This window comes from Thunnus thynnus, chromosome 3, assembly GCF_963924715.1.
Source record: "Thunnus thynnus chromosome 3, fThuThy2.1, whole genome shotgun sequence".
Taxonomy (NCBI): domain Eukaryota; kingdom Metazoa; phylum Chordata; class Actinopteri; order Scombriformes; family Scombridae; genus Thunnus; species Thunnus thynnus.
The window spans coordinates 8,656,074-8,668,965 of NC_089519.1; the positions used below are offsets into that span (position 1 = coordinate 8,656,074).

Here is a 12,892-nt window from a genome sequence, read left to right on the forward strand (position 1 = left end):
GTGATATAACCGATGTTAAGTCAGGTACCAGCCTGTCATCAAAAACACTGCAGCTCTGTTTTGTTGCGTCACCTCAGTTTGTGATTAAACTGGATGAAGATGTGATTTCTCTTTGTTGCTGAAAAAAGAATTCTCATCTTTCCTTTTCCAATTTTCACTCACTTCTTACATCATTGCGAGAAATCTGCTTTACTGTCAGCTCTATTCATTTGCTGTTTTACGTCATCCTTCACATGTTTCACGTCTCCCTTTACACCTGCTTCTCACCGTTATATCACCTCTAACATTCACAGTGTCTTTCTAGCTTCCCCCCCCACCCCACCCCCTTGCCTCTCTATCAACTATACATCCTCTGAGTTTAAAGTACAATCCTCTCTGTCTTGTTACCGCTCCCCCTGTGCTGCCCCACCCCTCCTGTTCCCTGACCCACCCACCATGCAGCCTTCCCCCTCCACCCTCCTTTTCTCCTTTCTTTCCCTTCATCTTCTCCCTCTCTCCCTCCCTCTTTGCTTCTCTTAGGGCATTTTCTACTTCTTCTGAGAGTCACACCTCATGAATTATTTACTTGTGCATCTCAGTGGGGGATTTTTTGCTGCGTTTCCTGACCGTTTACTGCTCAAAGGCAGACAGGCAGTATTTTCCGGAAGGCACAAACTCATGTCTCCTCCAAATGTGCAGGTAAGCATAACAGAGCCTCTGCTTCACATGCTGACACTCTCTGGCCGGCTGCTGAGTACTCCTGCCTGGAAACAATAAGACCATCATAATAAACTGAGGAAGGACAAACATAGAAAGATGAGGAAGCTTCATCTGAGTGTTGAGAAGACATCCAAGGCCGAGTTGAATAAAAAAGAGTGAATCAAGTCATCTTCTCGACAATTTTTATGGCAATATGAATAAATTATAATATCTTCAATGATCCCTCAAAAGATGACATCATCATGAGGATGTCGATTTGATTTAAAATGACCATTTTGCAGCATGCAGCAGACACAGCTCGACTGCATTATTTCTCAAAGCTGTTGAAAAGCCACCATACACATGCTTGCATTAGAAATCAAACATAACTGAAAGTGAAAGACTGCTACGCCCTACTCTGCTCTCCCAGGACTACATCTCTCTCTGCTGCCTTACACACAAACACACACATACACACTTTTTCTGCAAAGTAAATCTACTAACAATAGCTTTTGCTATTAATCTTTTCGTCAGAAGGAGGTAAAAGTGATATCAAAGTCACATCAATTATTAGTACCTGCTCATTTTTTTTTTCTATCTTGGGTTGGTGCCACTGACACCAATTAACACATCTGCTATAAAGCTTCCCTCCATCATCAGAGGACATTTTTATTAGCACATAAGCAGCTTGAGGGGACATCCATAGCAACACATCTCTTCCTGATACGCATTAACCATGTAAACACAGCAATAGCCTTTTAATTCAGACCGGTAGTGCATGTCAGTGTGTGGCATCAGCTGGACTAGAGTGTTTAATACAAAATGACTGACTGGTTTTTATAACAAATGCAGAAAACTACAGCAATCAACATGACAGTATCATAAAGCATGAATAGTATGGTATGGCTCAGCGGCGATACTGATTTCAAGCATGTACAGTGTTGCGAAACAGTTTCTTTTTCTTTCAGCGCCTGTGTGCTTCTACAAAGCTGTCTCTGCTGGGTACAGCCACACCCTGCTGCCTCCTGACAGAGAGAGAGCAAGCAAGAGAGAGAGACATAGAGCGAGAGAGAGAGAGTGAGAGAGAGAGAGCAACATAGCAAAGTCATCACTGAGGTGTGAAAAGAAGATACGACTCGACTGAACATGCGTCTCTCCCCGCCTCACTCACCCATTTCATTATTTTTATGAAGAGCATGTGAGCAGCTTTACATAAAAAATATAAGACCGCTAGGTCAATCTGGGCCAGAAGAAGACAAAAGGTGAGAGAGCTGTGTGGTTTAATGGTTTAATTCCCACAAGCATCTGGGAAAGGTGAACAATCACAATAACAATGAATAACATTCTCTCTTTCCCAGTAAGATATCTAAGGTTGAAGAGGAACACTTATCAGTGTGAATAAGGTGGAAATGAAAAAGCAAAACCCTCCTTTTGGACAATTAAGTCCCAAAAAAGGAAAACAAGAGCAGACATTTTGCTTGAGATATATTAATATGTAGACTGGCCAAGCAGTAGAACTGTACTCAACTGAAAGCAGCAATATAACAATACAAAAATAAAACACAATTATAGTATGGTGCCTTATTATGCAGTATTATAAAGTTAGGTGATCTAGTGCATGGCACTGAACGCATCATATATTATGAGTTTATCTGCAAATGTAATTTGAATCAGTCATCAGATAAAAAAAGTACAATATTTCCCTTAGAAATGGAGTGAAGTAAAAATATAATGTAAAGTATAAAGTGTCAGTACTTCAAAATGTTTCTTGAGTAGTATTTAATGAAATCCTTGTGGTCTCTTCTCACTTACACAAATCAATCCAACTGTAGTTGACTGCTGCATGTAATCATGCAGTTTTATTTCAGATCAATGTCAACACTACTGTGCTGCCATGAATTGTTAAAGCAGCTGTGGAGGAGATCGCCTATAGTTTAATTTAAAAATAAAAACACTAGTAAATCTTAAATCAGTGACCTTCACTCCTGTTTCATCTGCATATCTACTAGGTAAGGAAAAGGTGAATACAACAAGAGATATATCGACCATGCACAGTGCAGAATTGCTGATCTGAGTGTTTTATATATCACATACATTGTCAATGTCATACGGTGTGTAACACTTAAAGTAGGCATGTGTCTTCCATTCTTAAATAGCAGCTATACACTGATCTTGCACAGATGACATGTGTGTCTCCCACACCCACCAACCAACCAACCAACCAACCAACCAACACAACCCCAACCCTCCTCCACACGGAGAAAAGCCTCTGCAATGTTATACAACGCCCTGCTGCTTCTGCTGTGAACTCCTCTTTTGTCCCACAGTCTGCAGGTTAAGCCTGCCGCAGAGTTATCACTGTCATGCTGTCCAGTGTGGAAGAGCTGCGACAGGACAGAGGATGAGCTGCTACAAGTGCAATTGTACTTGAAATAAGCTATAATTAATAATAAGCAAGTTTACTATATATAAGGTTTAGAGGTCTAAAGAGGTTTTGTAAGAAAATACTTATATGGGTAAATAAAAAGTAATTACATCTAATTCTGCCATCTAATTTACATTCCAGTTATAAGGTTATGGTAAAGTAAGTACAGAGTGCTGTTTAGGGGGTACTTGCAACATTTGAAATTCAAGAGAAGCACTGCCAGACTGAGTAAAATATGGCTCCTGCACTATTTTAGAATAAAATTAAATACTATAGTGTTCTGATTTTCTGTTAACATTCTCCTACAGATGAAAACAGATGCTGTGCTGACCCAGAAGATGCACAGTCAGCAGTATTTGTGTGTCTCTGACAGGGGAAGAAGGTGTGTTATTGTGTATAGGCAGAAATCCACCTTCAGCAGTATGCTAATTCTGTCTGTCATGTCAAGTTAATTTGTATATCTATATCTTTGCGTACACAACATTAAATTAAGTGATTAGTGAGACTATAAGGCTGAACAGAACTGTAATTTGTGTTTAGTAAAACCTGCATGGATGGATGGATGGATCACAGCTGTAAGGTATATCTATTATATAGAGGGGAAGATGGTGCAAATGTCTGAAAATCATATTAGAATGTGGAAATTACAAATAGCTTCAGTAACATGAAGGAAGAAGAGCAAAGGAGGATGAACAAACCTCCTTGACTGAGTTGACAGGGTGGAAATATTCTCTTTCTTGTGGGTGTATCTGGCAGCATGCTCTTTATTGTTTCTTTTGCATTTGACTGATGACATCAGCAATGCATTGCCAAGGAAGGTCATCAGGGCAGGTGTTGTGTGTGTGACCAAACTGCCACCATCTGGTATAAAATGGTATCTAATCATAAATAAAAGCATCCAGTTATGAAATAGAGGGTAGAGGGCATAGATAAATGGGATATCCTACTTCTTAAAAAATTATAACTTCTGCACAAATTCATTTATTTTTTAAAAATTTTGTTTCTGGAAATGTATTTTATCTTATTCCCTTATTCAATTTGGGTAAATCTGTCTTTGTGTGGTTGGTTCTGGTTGTTTCTCTGTTGCATTTTCATTTTGTCCTTGTAAAACACTTTGTAATCTCTAGTTTTGATAAATGCTATATAAATAAACTTTATTATTATTTATTATTATGACTGAGTCTAAACAGAATGTATTTGATTTATTTAAGGATATGCAAAACATAACACTCTAAGGGGAAACATGGAGAAGTGAGAACAGTAACTTCCAACATGCTACCGATGTTAAAAAACCCGACATAAAACATGTAACATAAAAATTAAATGATATAACTTTAAAACCAAAACTACGTCAGAGCAAACTTAACCAAAAATACATATAAATACACCTAAACACAACAAAAACAGATTACTAGTTTAAGTTAAATGTAATTTTTAACATGCTGCCTAACTCCATAAAGAAGCTTCTGGCTTGACCTCTACAAGTCCCTCTTGTTTTTGTCCACTTGTTATTTAATTACAGGCTATTAAAAAGAGCTTTTGATTACATTATGTACTTGAGACACTATACATGAACACACACTGACTGGCCCTGGAGCTACAGCCAAGTTGAGTATGGAGCATTTCTATCTGCGAACACAAATACTCAGGAGCATGTCCAATCATAGCCTGATATTGAACACGATGCAGCTAATGTTGTTCTACTCTGAGTTGTACAGGCAGCAGTCCCACACTAAAAAAACATTAAAACTTCACATTCAGTCAGTAAATATCAAATAATGTTATTTTGGATCACCTGTAATTTGTTAAGATGTATATAAAGTGATCTACTTTGAATCGTAATTTGTGTGTGATATGGTTTTTCCACAAAAAAGTTCAATTATCTTGTTAAAATCCTTAAAGTCTCCCTCCACTCAAAAATATGTTTTCTTCTTGTTCCTTCAGTTGGATGATTGAGCTTCTCTGTGCAGAGTGATGTATGTGCAGAGTTTGTTTTTACATTCATCTGTTTCTCTGTACTCATTGAAAATCTGATTTTAAGGGTTGGGCCTACACAAGCATGATTTGTAACATCACAAATAGTTTGGAAGCCAATTCTGATCCAATATTCACCTTACACAAGTGTGAAGTGGAAACTTGAAGCCTCCAATGCACAAACACTGAGAATTAACTTAACAATGAAGTAAGAGACATCTTATGTCCCGCAGAAAACCATTAGAAATCAACAATATTCACATGTGCTTGATTTTTCAATGAAGGAGAAGGAGCAGAAGCCATTTTAAGGACTATAATGTGGTGATTATACTTTTTTTGGTGGAAAAAACATATAAGACACACATCATTGTTCCAAGCAGAGGATTTTCATACGTCTTAATACATTTCTGGTGGGGATCTTTAAAATTACATTTACTCCTTCCTCATTAAAAATGTCAGAATCTATGAATCTGCAAACATATTTCATTTCAGAGGTTTCACAGCTGGACACAAGATGTCTCCTACTTCACTGTAATATTGGACCAGCACTGGCATCCTAATCAGTTGTGGTGTCACAAATCATGTACATAGGCCCACCCCTTAAAATACTGGCCTGGTAGATATTACATATAGTTTACTTGTGGACTATGAGAGTCTAGTTGAGTTGAACCTGTTGGCCATGAAACTTAAAGTTAGATATAAATCCAGACTTTCCACCAGTTGAGTGGATGGTAAGGGACAGGAGGCGGGACCTCTCCTCTGACGTACGTCAGTAAGCACCAATCAGAGGACCTGATCTTGCACGGTAGACTGTTTGCTTTTGTTAAACCTCGCACATGCGCACTTCATTTCAAAAATGGCGGCCATACAAGGTGGTATGGTCGACGCAGATGAAGAAAAAGACATAAAAACAGAACCATCAAATGATGGCTTTGGAAACAACAATGCAAACGACGGACGAATCCTCTCTACGTCCCCCGGGTCCAGTGCTCCGGCTGCAGCTAACAAACCCGCGGCGGGAGCCCCGGAGGACCAGCAGACGCTGCTCGCAGTCTTGCAATTCCTCAGAAAGAACAAACTGACCGAATCTGTCGAAATTTTGCGTCGTGAAGCGGGATTACCGGAGGATTCATTAGATCTGAAGGGGGCTGATTCCCTCGGGGCAGGCTCTGGAGGTGCTTCAGGAGGTGTGGATGTAGAAGGCGGGGATGCGACTTCTCTTCTCAGTCGAGTGACCGTCTCAACCTCCGCCGTAGTCCAGGCGCCAACGAAAGGTCCGACTCACACACGGCTGCTGTTGTTTTTATGTGTAAAACACTGTTGCAAATGTTTCCTGATAATATTACACCACCTAAAAGTTAGACACAAGTTTCTACATTGATAACTGATTATCTGGTGTACAGTTTCTGTCGTGTTTACTCATTTTCCTATGGTCCATTCATATCGGCTGGCAGTTGTGAACGTTTCTGCAGAAAACATACCTATCTTAAGTTCAGAGAATACTTTTAACTTGGGGTCCACATACTTTCAAAGCGATCGACCACATCTCACGGTCTTCATCAGCAGATGGAGTGAGCTAGGTTGACATAGAGTTGGCTTAGTTGTTATCAAGTGTTAAAGCATTATTCTGTAGCTAAACTGACAGTTGAGGTGATGTTTAAAAAGACCATTTTTCACCATCAGTAAAGATATCTGTTATAAGAATTAGATTGGACCAGTAGTGTTGTTATTAAAGCTGTTATTGGACTAAACCAATGGTACGCTGTTCTAACTGGACATCTCACTTGGATTTCTTTCTCAGCAGCACCTGGGGAGGACCAGCCAGATGTCAATGTGGTTCTGTCTGCTTACAGCCAGCAGGGAGACCCAGCTCTGTACCAGGTTTACTACAGCGGCTTGAAAAGGTTCATAGAAACAGTTTTGGACTGTCACCGAGCAGAGCTGTCCCAGGTTTTCTACCCGCTGTTTGTACACATGTATCTGGAACTGGTGTACAACAACCATGAAAATGAGGCCAAGGCCTTTTTTGAAAAGTGAGTTCCCTTCACATGTTGTATGTTCTTCCAAATTTAAAACAGAGTTTACTGGACTTTTTAATTCATAGTATTAAATCCCACCCTTCAATAACTCTGCTTCTTCTGTTTCGTACTCTCTCAGGTTCAGCGGGGATCAAGAGTGCTACTATAAAGACGACCTCAACATTTTGTCCAGCCTGACAAAGAAGGAGCACATGAGAGGCAATGAGACACTGTTGGACTTCCGCACCAGCAAATTTGTCCTGCGCATCTCCCGCGACTCTTACCAGCTGCTGAAGAGGCACCTGCAGGAGCGTCAGAACAACCAGATCTGGAACATCATCCAGGAGCACCTCTACATTGACATCTTCGATGGCATGCCACGCAGCAAGAGTCAGATCGATGCCATGTCTGGCAGCTTGGCGGGAGAGGCCAAGAGAGAGGCCAATAAGGCTAAGGTTGGCATTATATACACACACACACACACATATAATGGGATCTGTTTTTCCTTTCTCCTCTTTGACAACCATGTTAAAATAATAACATGTCCTGGTTTCATTATCATTCGCTTTCCTGTAGGTTTACTATGGATTGCTGAAGGAACCGGAAATTGAATTGCCTCTTGATGATGAGGATGAGGAGGCGGAGAATGAGGAGGGTAAACCCAAGAAGAAGAAACCCAAAAAGGACAGTATGGGCTCCAAGAGCAAGAAACAGGATCCTAATGCACCTTCACAGACCAGGTATGGATTTTTCACACAACAGTATTCTGAATAGCTCTGCTTTTGCACTATTGGTTCATATACTGTCGATTCTCATCTCTTACCTCTATCAACTGACTTAGCTACAGTATTGTGGTACATACCGTACCTGTTGACAACCCCAGTTCATTATCAGAACAACAAGTCATCCTTTTAAGTGCATCAGTTATTTACTTTTTCAGTTATTTACTTGATAACATTTTTTTTTTCTGAGCTCACTAGTCAGTGACTGATGGAAAAAAATGTGTGTGTCCTGTTATTCAGGATACCTCTTCCAGAACTGAAGGATTCAGACAAGCTGGACAAGATCATGTACATGAAAGAGTCCACCAAGAAGATCCGCCTGGGACCAGAAACTCTCCCCTCCATCTGCTTCTACTCTTTCCTCAATGCGTACCAGGTAAAACACAACTATTCATTGTGTATTTAAAGGGATCCTGTGGAATTTTTTGAACACTAATAGTGCTGTGGGGCAATGTTTTATGAATGTATTTCTTGTTGTATCCTACCTTTAGTTTCATGCTTTTTCTCTGATGGACAGTCGGTGGCGGTAAAGTGCTAAGAAACGTAGCAATGCAACAATAAATGCATGGAAGAAAACTTATAGCTAGCAAACATGTTTGTAAGCAATGCACCATTTAAAAATATAAAAAAATGGTGTTGAAAATGTTTTCTGTTGAAGGACATGCACTCACCATGTTTGTTAGACTTCAAGAATGCACACAATGTGTTCTGGTGAGAAATACTGAATGTGGCAAAAAGTCCACAGGTCACCTTTAACATGCGTTCACATTTAAGCAACTGGTAGACTGGACAGTTCATTGTAAACTACAGTGGGAGTCATTTCTAATTATTCCCATCTTTTGCCCCACAGGGTCTGACTGCAGTCGACTTCACAGACGACTCCAGTCTGATCGCAGGAGGCTTCGCTGACTCCACAGTGCGGGTGTGGAGCGTCACACCCAAAAAGCTCCGTAAAGTCAAGTCTGCAGCAGGTACAGTGTATGACAGTGACTAACGATGAATGACTGCGACCGCCACGACTTTCTTATCCTGCAGCGTGCCATAACAATGAAGGTATCTATTTCTATTACGATTAGAAAATAATGAAGTCCTTTTCCATCTTTCTTTTCTTTTACTCAAGACTTGAATATGATTGACAAAGAGTCAGATGATGTGCTGGAGAGGATCATGGATGAAAAGACGGCCAGCGAGTCTAAGATCCTCCATGGACACAGCGGCCCGGTGTATGGCATCAGCTTCAGCCCAGACAGGTAAAGAAAACAGGAAGATAGATATAGAAAAGGAAAAAAGCGATGGTGTGTAGGGAACAGACTCCCACAACCCATTTCCTATGTGAGTCCGAACAAAATTTCCTTTCAAGGTAATTATTGTTGACCTACTCTTCTTGCCTTCCAGAAACTACCTGTTGTCAAGCTCTGAAGATGGCACAGTCAGGCTGTGGAGTCTCCAAACGTTTACATGTCTTGTGGGCTACAAAGGCCACAACTACCCCGTATGGGACACCCAGTTTTCCCCCCACGGGTACTATTTTATTTCCGGGGGACATGACCGAGTCGCCCGGTAAGAAACTGCAGATGTCATTTGATGAACTTGTGAAACAGTACTTTCACACACATTCTGCCCGATAACATATTACAGCAACTCTGTCTACTGGTGACTTTCAGTGATGTGTGTTCTGCTTTCTCCAACAGTCTGTGGGCAACAGATCACTACCAGCCTCTACGGATGTTTGCCGGTCACCTAGCTGACATCACTTGCACCCGCTTCCACCCCAACTCCAATTATGTGGCCACTGGATCATCTGATCGCACCATCCGCCTCTGGGACGTCCTGACCGGAAACTGCGTCCGTATCTTCACTGGTCATAAGGTCAGACGGGTCACCAGAGCTGTAATCTTCCAATTTGGCTAAAAAATCTATTAGGGCATTTTTAATACACATTGTCAGTTGGGTCATATTATGATAGCCAAATCTGTTGTCTTATTGTATGTTTTCTGTACACCCCCACGTAAAGATACTTTAGACTCACACATTTTAGTACAGCTGGCATAATTCAGTGCTGCAGAGACAACCACGGAGCCAATCTTTTAAACTTTTATCTCTCAGGGTCCTATCCATGCGCTGGCTTTCTCCCCAAATGGGAAGTTCTTGGCTTCAGGAGCCACTGATGGCAGAGTTCTTCTGTGGGACATTGGTCATGGACTCATGTTTGGAGAGCTCAAAGGCCACACAGATACCATCTACTCCCTCAGGTTCAGCAGGGATGGCGAGATCCTTGCCTCCGGTGGGTGCTCCACAATGTCTCTTAATATTTTAGATCAGTTGAAGACATATTCACATCAACTGTTGAACTAAATGGATTTATCATACTGAACTTATTTAACTCCATAGCCCTTAAGTTTGTTTATCTGTTGATTTCATTGTATTCACCTGCAGATATTGGTTTTTCTGAAATTAAAGCTGCAGGGGACCATGTTTCCATCTAGTGGTCAAACATTTAAAGCATCTTGTGTCTTCTAGGCTCTATGGACAACACTGTTCGCCTGTGGGATGCCATGAAAGCATTTGATGATTTAGAGACTGATGACTTCACAGCAGCAACAGGACACATCCATTTACAAGAAAACTCGCAGGAGCTTCTGCTGGGCACCTACATGACTAAATCCACACCTGTCATACACCTTCACTTCACCCGGAGGAACCTGCTGTTGGCCGCTGGGGCCTACAATCCATAAAACTGAATTATGAGAAAATAGTCTATGGAAGTTTAAAATGAAGCAAACCTCTGGTCCCTAAAGTCCACAAGCGGGGCAGTGGGAATACAAGCAAAACCGTATTATCATCAGGTCACCTCTAGTGATCTAGCTGTGAATGAAAATTATTGGTTAGCCAACTCCTGGCCCTTGGTCTGACAGATGTAGGCCCTGCATCAAGCTGATCTATTGCAGATATCCTCCTCGCCAGAGAAAAGTGCCATTGTTGATCAAGAACTGTTTTGAAAATCACTGCCATGAGTACAGCTTTGCTCACTATGTGGCTGACATTTCTGTATCATAGTCTTTTATACTGGTGTAAATAAATAAAAAGTGTTTTCTATGTTTTGGGCATAAATGTTCTTTATTAACATAAGCAAACCAAACAGTCATATTTTATTACAAGCACGTCCAGCTGCTTTCTCCCCTCCCAGCTGTTAGAAACGATGGTCAAAATGGACATCTGTAAAGACAAGACGTGGAACATAAATTAATATATCAATAATTTGCAATGGATGTGGAAATTAACGGGATGAAGAGGCTTCAGTACACTTACATTATCACTTTGCTGTGACAGCGGCCTTCTTGGGCTTCAATTTGAAGAAGAGGAAGATGCCTGCTATAGTGGCATATGTGGCCAAAACGCACTGGGGGGGGAAAAAAAGGAGAAAAACATGAGGAATACATACATAGAGGTGCTGCATGTATGCAAATGCAGTTTATAGGGAAGTTGCAGACAACTACTGCCAACTCACATTCCTCCTTCCTACGATTGTGTATGCGTTGAAGTACTTGGCGATCCCAGTGAACTGGTGCTGGGTTCCGGCGTCGTGTCCTCCCATGATGGATTGTTAATGGTCCTACCACAACAACAATAGCGAATGATTAATAGTGCAGGATTATACATATTACATGTTCAGGGTTGTGACAGGAGCAATTGTGGGAAATCTAAAGCATATTAGTTAAATTTCAGAAAAAGAACAGGCGTTATTATAGCCTGCCGCACACACACTCTCATACTGTAACTATTACGTAAGAATCTGCAACTTAAAAAGGTGGTTGGCTCGGCATGTCACTTCGATAGACGACGCTGAAGTTAGCCTCCGATTCGTGGTTAAGGGAAAGGTTAAAAGAAACAAATAATGATATTCAGCGGCTGATTCTCCGTTTTTTCCACCATCCAGACCACATTTGACCAGATCCAGATCAAAGAACACTATCCTTAGACTTGTCAAATCTTAGTAATAATAATCTAGTCCAGATTTAATAAGTCTAGGTAAAGTGGTTTTAAATCTGAGCCTGGATGGAGGAAAAAAAGCAAGGAATTCGCCTTTTTTCTCTGTTTTCACAAATAGCATAAAGGTTTTAACAAATCTGAAACTGTGTTCTAATGAGTCTCTGGAGTTTCCTTGTTAATCTAGTCCAGATTTGATGAGTCTAAGTATAATGGTTATTGACCTGGACCTGGTCTACTGTGGTCTGAATGGGGGAAAAAAGCAGTGAAATCTGAATTTTTTGCAGGTTTCATATGCAAAATAAAGGTCTCACATATCTGAAGCTGTGTTTAAACAGAGTTAGGCTTTTGTTTCGATGTCTAACACTTTTTCACAAACGTAAGTTGTGAAAAATGGAGAATTAGCAGCTAAATATCGTTATTTATATTTCACTTAACCTTCCCCTTAACTGCGAGTCAGAAGCTAACTTCAGCGTCGTCTTCCACAGACTAATGTCAAGAGGCAGAAAACATGTTTTAGTAAAACACCCCAGGATAACGTTTTCACCCAATGTCTCCACACTTTTATTTAGTCACGTTACGCTGTGGGTGACAAGTTCATTAGCGCATATTTCATTCAGTCTGACTTTGACCGGTCGATAACTGCTGGTTAGCTCCCAGTATGATAACGTTAGCTTGGTAAGCTAGCATGCTAGTCACTACGTTTTTAAGCTGTTGGTAAAATGCTACACGGTTACAGAGACGTTTAAAATGTTAAATAGGTACCAGTCAGTATTGCTAAAGCAAAAGCGTGCAGCCAGATAGATTTCACAAGGCATATTGTCTTACCTTTACCGCACGACCCCTTAGCAGACTGTTTGAGACAAGTGCCCTTCAGCAGAGGCCGTAAAGCTAAAATTGCTAGGAAATCCCGCCCAGTCGTAACAATCCAAGTGTGTCACTATTGGTCCAAAATAATGTCACTCAAAGGTAGGAATGAAAACGACCATTGAATGGCCGAGGGAAATGTCAATCACTCTTACTTCTTT

The 12,892-nt window shown here is 40.8% G+C and overlaps 2 protein-coding genes across 3 annotated transcripts; one reads left to right on the forward strand and one right to left on the reverse strand.

Annotated features, from left to right (window-relative positions):
• Positions 1-5,905: 5,905 nt before the first annotated feature.
• Positions 5,906-10,975, forward strand: taf5 (TAF5 RNA polymerase II, TATA box binding protein (TBP)-associated factor). 2 transcript variants are annotated; one of them, XM_067583928.1, is made up of 11 exons: positions 5,906-6,351; positions 6,879-7,110; positions 7,235-7,550; positions 7,672-7,835; positions 8,118-8,253; positions 8,728-8,848; positions 8,998-9,127; positions 9,273-9,437; positions 9,569-9,746; positions 9,984-10,161; positions 10,398-10,975. In XM_067583928.1, exons 1-11 carry the CDS (start codon positions 5,934-5,936, stop codon positions 10,610-10,612), a joined length of 2,253 nt encoding a protein of 750 aa, XP_067440029.1. In that variant the 5' UTR covers positions 5,906-5,933; the 3' UTR covers positions 10,613-10,975. The 2 variants fall into 2 exon arrangements, with proteins under 2 accessions (XP_067440029.1, XP_067440030.1); XM_067583929.1 differs by having other exon boundaries at positions 6,882-7,110.
• On the reverse strand, positions 10,967-12,802 carry atp5md (ATP synthase membrane subunit k). The gene is made up of 4 exons (XM_067583939.1): positions 12,693-12,802; positions 11,386-11,490; positions 11,187-11,277; positions 10,967-11,093 (listed from the first exon to the last, which is right to left on the reverse strand). Exons 2-3 carry the CDS (start codon positions 11,470-11,472, stop codon positions 11,191-11,193), a joined length of 174 nt encoding a protein of 57 aa, XP_067440040.1. The 5' UTR covers positions 11,473-11,490; positions 12,693-12,802; the 3' UTR covers positions 10,967-11,093; positions 11,187-11,190.
• Positions 12,803-12,892: the final 90 nt, after the last annotated feature.

Excerpts from the sequence above, each read along its gene's own strand:
- atp5md (XM_067583939.1), bottom strand. The coding sequence starts at position 11,472 with ATGGGAGGACACGACGCCGGAACCCAGCACCAGTTCACTGGGATCGCC. Across the intron at positions 11,278-11,385 it reads CAATCGTAGGAAGGAGGAAT|TGCGTTTTGGCCACATATGC; the intron begins GTGAGTTGGCAG and ends TTCCCCCCCCAG.
- taf5 (XM_067583928.1), top strand. The coding sequence starts at position 5,934 with ATGGCGGCCATACAAGGTGGTATGGTCGACGCAGATGAAGAAAAAGAC. Across the intron at positions 7,111-7,234 it reads GCCAAGGCCTTTTTTGAAAA|GTTCAGCGGGGATCAAGAGT; the intron begins GTGAGTTCCCTT and ends GTACTCTCTCAG. Across the intron at positions 10,162-10,397 it reads TGGCGAGATCCTTGCCTCCG|GCTCTATGGACAACACTGTT; the intron begins GTGGGTGCTCCA and ends TGTGTCTTCTAG.